At 33.3% G+C, this 8,642-nt stretch overlaps 1 protein-coding gene across 4 annotated transcripts; it reads left to right on the top strand.

Moving 5' to 3' along the window:
* Positions 1-303: 303 nt before the first annotated feature.
* On the top strand, positions 304-8,108 carry LOC105958632 (putative LRR receptor-like serine/threonine-protein kinase At1g06840). Of its 4 annotated transcripts, none has more exons than XM_088813105.1 (21): positions 304-521; positions 902-1,045; positions 1,334-1,473; positions 1,882-1,953; positions 2,102-2,173; positions 2,286-2,429; positions 2,528-2,599; positions 2,692-2,763; positions 3,183-3,257; positions 3,383-3,451; positions 3,564-3,632; positions 3,738-3,809; positions 4,029-4,115; positions 4,246-4,314; positions 4,400-4,893; positions 5,210-5,368; positions 5,476-5,759; positions 6,583-6,634; positions 6,732-6,982; positions 7,318-7,452; positions 7,536-8,108. In XM_088813105.1, the coding sequence occupies exons 3-21, from the start codon at positions 1,457-1,459 to the stop codon at positions 7,878-7,880; spliced, it is 2,610 nt and encodes an 869-aa protein (XP_088669231.1). In that variant the 5' UTR covers positions 304-521; positions 902-1,045; positions 1,334-1,456; the 3' UTR covers positions 7,881-8,108. The 4 variants fall into 4 exon arrangements, with proteins under 4 accessions (XP_088669231.1, XP_088669228.1, XP_012838090.2 ...); XM_088813102.1 differs by having other exon boundaries at positions 1,334-1,484; XM_012982636.2 differs by having other exon boundaries at positions 306-545; positions 1,334-1,484.
* Positions 8,109-8,642: the final 534 nt, after the last annotated feature.

Genomic DNA, 8,642 nt, shown 5'->3' with positions numbered 1-8,642 from the left:
ACTTCAAGACAACCAGAAAATATAGTCCACGACGTCAACTACAATTTATTTATTTATTTTTTTTATTTAAACTGGGAGGGGTGGTTTTTTTGTAATTTAAGATCAAACGGTGTGAAGGTCAAATGTCTGAAAACTAACGGCGATGGCCATATTGAGACAATTTTTCAAGTATGTGGGTGCAAATCGATATAATCTAGAATAAAAGGGGATAAAGTGATATCGAGCCAAAGTAAAAGGGGGAAAGTGAAATTTACCCTTTATTTGATTTATTTAATACTGTTTGAAAACAAAGCACCAGCAAGAAGAAAAAGATGGCTGACGCTTCTTCTGCTATACTACTGCTAATAATAATAATAATAATAATAAAAATAATACTAATCATCACCACCATCGTCACAAACAAAATCAATATTTATGTATGTAGAACGGGTCAACTCAGCCGGGTTTTCTTGCTATATGCTCTTTCTTCTTTCTTCCCCTTTCGAGATTTCAGACACCATTTTCTTCGCTTCTGAATTCCCGTGTCTAGTCGAGCATGTTTCATCGTACGTGTTTTTTTTTTTTTTTTTTTTTTTGTGTGAAGCATTTTTTAATGGTGAATTTTCTTTTCTGTACGTGCCCTAATTTCGTTGGATTTAACTGCTGACCCACCCCCCTTTTTTTTGTGTTCTAATCTTTTTGCTTCGGACGACGTCGTATTTGTTGACTGTTTTATTTGATCCGGCTTTGTTTATATGGTTTGCCTCTTTCGTCTTTCAATGTAAGCTTTGAAAAGATTTGTTTAATCATGTTGGAGACTGTGATTGACTGGTTTGCAAATGTTGACTTGATTTTGAGGTATTTGTTTCAGATGATTGCTAATGAGTTCCGAATTTTGATTTGTTTTTGATGATTGTTTCAGGTGCAGGCTAAGTGTTTGATAAAATGACGATTCTTGGGAAGCCCCGGTTAACATTTGCAAAGGCTAGAATGAGTTTGTTTATGTGTTTCTGCTGGTATTTGTTGCTTGTTGGAGCTGCTCGCGAAGAAACAGATCCGATAGAAGGTAATTTCAAGGGCTAACATCTTAAGCAAGTGAAGATGTCAAAATTCAGTTTTTTCGGGTTTTTTTCGTTTTTGCATATATTCAGCGAATATTAGATATTCGTCAGAAGTATATGTTGATAAAACTTAACAACTTTCTGCTTTGCGAAACGAACCATACCTCCAAATTTTTACGTTAAATGTTTACCATGATTTGTGTTGAATTTTACCAAAATCAATTAGTGAGTTAGTTCAGAATGGCGAGATGGTTTTTATATTTTCTTGATTGTTTTTTAATGTTGTTGTGCAGTGGATGCATTGTGGTCAATCAAGAAAAGTTTGACCGACCCATACAGAAATCTTGCCAGTTGGAACAGGGGCGATCCGTGTAATTCAACCTGGAGGGGTGTTATCTGCTATAATCGAACACTTGATGATGGTTATCTTCATGTTAGTGAATTGTACGATTTCAGTCCTTTTTCCAATCTTTTCTTCTACTTAATTTATAATTATCGAACATAAAAAAAGAATTGTCTGCCAAAACCTCTTTCTGATGCCTATCATCCAATCTATGTTTTCATTTTTTACTTTCTTTCCATTCACTTAGATATATTTGGGCATGGCGTGCGTACTATATCCTTCTATTCTCTTCTCTTTCTTTTTTTTTTTTTTTTTTTTTTTTTTTTTTTTTTTTTTTGTGTTCCATGAACATGTCATTCTTTGGGATAACGAAATTTTGGTAAGAGAAAAAATGATGATTCACCTTCATCTACGTAATAAATTTGTAGTAGTTTAGTTCCTACTTTCTAGGTTATAATAAGTTTCGACTACTTGTCTGATTTTTCTTTTCTGCAACAGGTTGTTACTAGGTAGGAATCTAACCGGAAGTTTATCTCCAGAACTCGGTCGATTATCACATTTGTTGATATTGTGAGTAATATAATATAATATATATATATATATATATATATATATATATATATATATATATATATATATATCTCATCTTGCACGTGTACTTTGCTGTATTATCTATAACATCATAATCACTTACGTTTATTTTTATTGTTTGTGATAGGGATTTTATGTGGAACAACATCACCGGTTCTATACCAAAGGAGATAGGCAATATTAAAACGCTTGAACTCTTGTGAGTAAAAAAAGAAGGGAACCTGCTATTTAATCAATGTGTATGTATTTGTTCCAATTTTTTTTTTAATTTTATTACTTATCGAAAGCTTCTTTTATATACGTTATTACAGGCTTCTAAACGGAAATCAACTAACGGGGTCCTTGCCAGACGAGCTTGGTAATCTTTCGAATTTAGACAGGATACAAATTGACCAGAACCTAATATCGGGACCCGTTCCAGCATCTTTCGCTAACATGACCAAAGCAAAACACTTGTTAAGATTATTTATTTATTTCTTTATTCATATTTTGTATTTTTCTTACATACATTAGAGCTGATGTGGTTTCTAACGTACATTTTTATTCTGAGCAGTCACATGAATAATAATTCACTGAGTGGAAAAATACCGTCTGAGCTGTCTCGACTTCCAGATCTTGTTCATTTGTAAGTTGGACATTTTTTTTTTATTTAATATTTCGCATGGCGTTTTTTTTAAATCTGATTATTATTAAATTGATGAATTGATGTTTTTGCAGGTTGCTTGATAATAATAACTTAACGGGAGAACTTCCACCAGAACTGTCTGAAATGCCGAATTTACTTATACTGTAAATCTTTGCCTCCTTAGATATATTTTCAGTCTCTTATTTCTAAAGTTAGCGAGGAAAACACCAACGATAATATATTCTATTATTACTTTTTTTTTAGATAAAACCATGAAAAACGTATCTGTACAATTGTAACTATGAGCTACATCTACAAATTTATTCACCACTTGTATTTGATTTTTCGTGATATTGTAGCAAAACTTAAAAAGCTTAGAAGATCAGTAATTATCTTGGTGAATTATAGAAATTGGCCTATTCTTAGAAAATTCGACTAAATTTTAGAAGAAAAAAATACCCCTTTGAGATTTGGCTTTTTTATTCAGTGCAATTTGTCCTTTAAAAACAAAACATAACTTCCAAGTGGTATATTTGTAATTCACAAGCTTATTTGATTTATGTTTTTATTTTGTTTGTTTCAGTCAACTCGATAACAACAACTTTGGTGGGAGTACTATACCTTCTTCATACGGCAACATGTCTGCACTGTTGAAGCTGTAAGCACATTCACTCGTTTTTTTCTGTTCTCTTATGTAATTGATTTCTCTTATGGTTATTTTTCTATTATATATTCATTTTTTTTATCCAGTCATATAATGTTTTATTTTATCGGCTCTATTAGGAGTCTGAGGAACTGCAGTTTACGAGGACCAATACCTGATTGGAGCAATGCTCCGAACATTGCTTACATGTAAGTTATTATCTCTACAGTTTTGGCCTTTAACAAATCCCGAGTTTTCGTTTTCATAATATAGTGTGTTATTGTCTTTTTATTTACTTATTTTTCTTCTTCTGCGTTTTAGAGATTTGAGCCTGAACCAGCTCGATGGAATCATACCAGCAGGCTCACTCTCGAAAAACATCACAACCATGTAAGCAATCATTTTCCGACTTTGTCATGTTTGTTTCGACATTTATTTATTTAATGCTACTTAAATAATATTAGTACAAATTAAATATTTGAATATATTCTGCAGTGATCTGTCGAGCAACAATCTGAACGGAACTATTCCTCCTAGCTTTTCCAGGCTTCCTCTTTTACAGAAATTGTGAGTGATTATCAAAATCATCAGCTATTTTATAGTTTTAACTGATTATATATATATATATATATATATATATATATATATATATATATATATATATATATAGAGAGAGAGAGAGAGAGAGAGAGAGAGAGAGAGAGAGAGAGAGAGAGAGAGACACACACACACACACACACACATAAATCCTCATTTGTTTTTCATTTTTATTCATTTCCATTGCAGATCAGTTGCAAACAATTCATTAGGCGGTTCTATTCCGTCGAGCATTTGGGAAAATCGGACTTTAAACGCAACCGAGAGACTCATTCTGTAAGTCCTCTTCCTTATATATATATATATATATATATATATATATATATATATATATATATATATATATAAAAATGTAAGTCCGAAAATGTGTGTTCTAATAAAAAATTTACCTAACAAACTTTTGCAGGGATTTCGGATTCAATAATTTCTCAAATATTTCCGGCATTCTTCTTCCCCGTCCAAACGTCACCATCGGGTTCGTTTTCATATACTTACAAAAAATGATATTCCCCATACTAATTCAAACATCTCACAAAATCATCCGAATAAAATTATTTCAGGCTTGAAGGAAATCCCGTGTGCTCAAATATGAACCTGAAAAACTTTTGTGGGCCCCACGAAGAAGGTTTCAGCACCACCTTCAACGTAAAAAATATCAGCGAATGCCCACCTCAAGGATGCTTGATCACCGATTACGAATATGCCCCTGGATCCCAGTGCTTTTGTACCGTTCCGCTTTTAATTGGGTACCGTTTAAAGAGTCCCGTATTCTCGGATTTTCTTCCGTATGTAGATGCTTTCAAGCAGTACATGAGCTCCGGCCTCGAAATGAACGCCTCTCAGCTCGATATAGATTCGCTGACGTGGCAGAAGGGGCCCCGTCTTAAAATGTACCTCAAGATTTTTCCGGCTTATGTTAATGGGAGTAGCCATTTATTTAATAGGAGCGAGATTGATTGGGTTCGTGAAATGTTTAGTGGATGGAGGATTCCGGAGAGTCACGTTTTCGGGCCTTACGAGTTTCTTAGTTTCACACTCCTGGGACCGTACGCTGGTATGTTTTTTAAAACTGATTATGAGCTTTTTTTTTTGGTTGCAAAAACAACTTTTGCTTTTGCTCATATAAAAATAAGTTGTTTTAGGCTATAATCTAAAAGGCACGTATAGGGTAGCCTTTTGATTCAAAAGCACTTCTGCAAATAACTACAAATTGTTTTTTACATTCATACCCTTAAATTTAAAGGATTTGCAAACACCACCAACTATAAAATAATTTAAGCATTTATTTCAACTTCACTCAAAATCACCAACTTCTACTTGATCAATAATCTTTTGCAAACATGCCCTTAATTCTTCGTTATATGTTGCAGAAACTACCTATCGTCAGCCATCTGGTTTAAGCAAGGGAGCACTAGCTGGTGTTATACTAGGGACAATAGCTGGATCGGTTACTTTGACTGCATTTATTTCAATTATTATAATGAGACGCCACATGCGCAAACACCACACCTATTCGAAGAGACGGCCATGTGAGTTTGGCTAGTTCTGTGCAAAATTTTCTTACTTAGATTACGTATTTGTGTTTATAACCAAGTCATTTTTAATTATTTTTTGTATTTAAATTTTGTATTTTCAGCGTCGAAAATATCGATGAAAATCGACGGTGTGAAGGACTTCACTTTCCGTGAAATGGCGCATGCGACTAATGATTTCGACAGCTCAACCGAAGTAGGGCAAGGGGGTTATGGTATAGTTCATAGAGGTGTTCTTGCAGATGGAACAGTTGTTGCTATAAAACGAGCTTTAGAGGGATCTTTGCAAGGTGAAAAGGAGTTCCTTACTGAAATTGAACTATTATCGAGGCTGCATCATAGGAATTTGGTCTCCTTGATTGGCTATTGTGACGAAAAAGGGGAACAGGTACCTTTTTTTTTTTTTTTTTAAATCGAAAGAAATATGGACGGGTTGAAATTGGAACTGAATTTCCAGATTCCGATCCGAATATTTATGATTGCGGAACAATGTTTTTCATTCTGAATTGCGAAAGTTCCGATATCCGATTTTTCCAATTTTCTTTTAAAACGGAATTGGAATACATATTAGCTTTAGTTTTCTAATCCAATTTAATTTCCTAAAATTCTGGTTTTTATTTTTTTATTTTTCTATATATTTTTTGACATTGGAAGAAGTATGGAGGGGTGAAATTGGAACGGACTTTCTGAATTCCGATGATTCCGATCCGAATAATTCTGAATTCGGAACAATATTTTCCTTCTGGATTCCTAAAGTTGCGATTTGCGATTTTTGATTTTTCCTATTCTGTTTGAATGTAATTGGAATACATACTAGATTTTGATTTCCGATCCAATTTTAATTTCCGAAAATATGTCCAAATATTCCAATTTTTGTTCTTGAAAATACACTTCTAATATAATATGATTATGTATTTTATATTATATGAACTAAACAAATGGAAATTCTGAATACCGCCGATTTCGATATGAAAATTTCCGATTTTGGAACAAGTTTTTCTCATTCTCCCGATTTTTCTGATTTTTGGTTTTGAGGTGTATTGGAATTAATTTTTCACTTCCGAAAAAAAATGATTTTTGTTGGGGAAATGTCAACTCCGATCTGATCTGGCAGTAACATTAGAATTTAAACATGGCAATATCATCGGCTATCATTAGCTTAAATGTGAATTATTTTTTAACTTCCTTGCTCATGTTTTTCTGTAACACAGATGTTGGTTTATGAATTCATGCCGAACGGTACCTTGAGGGATCATCTATCTGGTAATTCCGAAAATCAATCATCCTTGGTAAATTTAAGTTTCAACTTGTATTCGTTTTTGCTATGACAATGTTTTTGAAGGTTCATGTTTATTTGCAGGAAAGTCGAAAATACCCCTGACTTTTGCAAGAAGGATAAAAATAGCGTTGGGTTCAGCCAAAGGCATACTTTACCTTCACACGGAAGCCAATCCGCCGATATTTCATAGGGACATAAAAGCAACAAATATATTGCTCGACTCGAGATTTACTGCAAAAGTTGCCGATTTTGGACTATCGAGGCTAGCACCTGTTCCTGAGCTTGGTGGTGAAATCCCTTCTCATATATCTACAGTTGTCAAAGGAACACCGGTGAGTATAAATAACTGAAATCGAGGAAAATGTTAAGTTCAAAAAGTTTGAAAATATTTAGTGTTCATAATATTTTACTCAAAAAAAAAAAAAAAAAAAAACATGTCTTTTCCGGTAAAAAATTAATTTTTTCTACGAAATCAATTTCATCCGGATTTTCTTTAAGAACAAAACATACTATAGATTTTCAAGTTCTATTGTTTTTCATTTGCTTTTGCGTTTTTAGTTTATCTCGTTTCAAAATCCATGAACCAAACAGAACCTAAGTGAATTAGTTTAAAATTTTCTTCATCTTACACGTTGCTAAGAAAATGACCATAACATGACTCTTGCAGGGATACCTTGACCCCGAGTATTTCCTAACTCATAAGCTGACAGACAAAAGCGACGTTTATAGCCTCGGAGTTGTATTTCTCGAGATGCTGACCGGAATGCACCCAATTTCGCACGGCAAAAACATCGTTCGTGAGGTACTTATCTTTAAAACAAAATTATTAAAGGAAAAAATGTGCCGAACAGCACCTAATAAAAAAAGTTGTGATTAATTAATCAGGCAAACATTGCGTATCGATCGGGTATGATATTCTCGATAATTGACGAGCGAATGGGGTCTTATCCGTCAGACTGTGTGGAGAAGTTCATAAATCTGGCTCTAAAATGCTGTCAAGAGGAAACTGATTCGAGGCCTTCAATGTCAGAAGTGGTAAGAGAACTGGAAAACATATGGCTTATGATGCCGGAATCGGACACTAATCTGTCGGAATCTTTGGTCACTGATCCTGGGAAAGTCGTCACTACTCCGACATCTTCGTCTTCCTCAAGAAATGCTTATGTGTCACAAGATGTTTCCGGAAGTGATCTTGTTAGTGGAGTCATTCCCACTGTCAATCCTAGGTGAATCATCGTATGGTTTTCTCGGTTTTTGTTTTTTTTCGGCCATCGATGAGATTTTGGCGTATAGATATTATTATTATGTACAGTCATTACTCATTTACTTGAATTGCATTTTGTAATATATATAACTTATGTAGTTTAGTTGGACAGTTTAGTTTCCAATAGAGCATCATTACCTTGTAATTTTAAAATGTAGCTCTTCTTGTTGAGTATCTCTTAATTTATTGATTGACTATTATCTTACATTCATATTTTAAATATAACTAAAGGAAAATGCATGTTATAGTTCTTATGATAATTACTATTGTTATCTTACTTACATTTTTAGATAATTATTAGGTTTGATTAGAGAATATGTTGTTTGAAAAAATACTACTCTAGTATTTTTGTAGTTTGAATGTTAAAGTACTTGGAGCAAATAAGACTTTAATTATATATAAGAAAAAAGTGGAGTGTAAGTACTTTTTGAAAATAACTTAAACAATTTATTTCTAAAAAACCTAAGACCAAACACATTTTAAGAGCTTATGAGCTATTAGACAAAGTAAACAACTTACGAGTTGTTTTGAGGAGCTTATAAGATTAGACAAACACGCTCTTAAATCTTAATGTTATCTACATGGATTCTTTGATTAGGAGGATATTAAAAAAAATCATTCTTCGCTCGAGGAATATCCGAAAAAATTGATAAAGGGTGTAGTATTATAATGTGAAATACCAAGAACGGCAATTATATTGTCGTGATAAATTTCACATGCAACTGCAA

The sequence above is a fragment of the Erythranthe guttata genome, chromosome 14, assembly GCF_056151865.1.
Source record: "Erythranthe guttata isolate IM_541 chromosome 14, IM_541, whole genome shotgun sequence".
NCBI classification, from domain to species: Eukaryota; Viridiplantae; Streptophyta; class Magnoliopsida; order Lamiales; family Phrymaceae; genus Erythranthe; species Erythranthe guttata.
The sequence above is the reverse complement of the archived record's forward strand: the minus strand, read 5'-3'. Positions and strand labels throughout refer to the sequence as shown.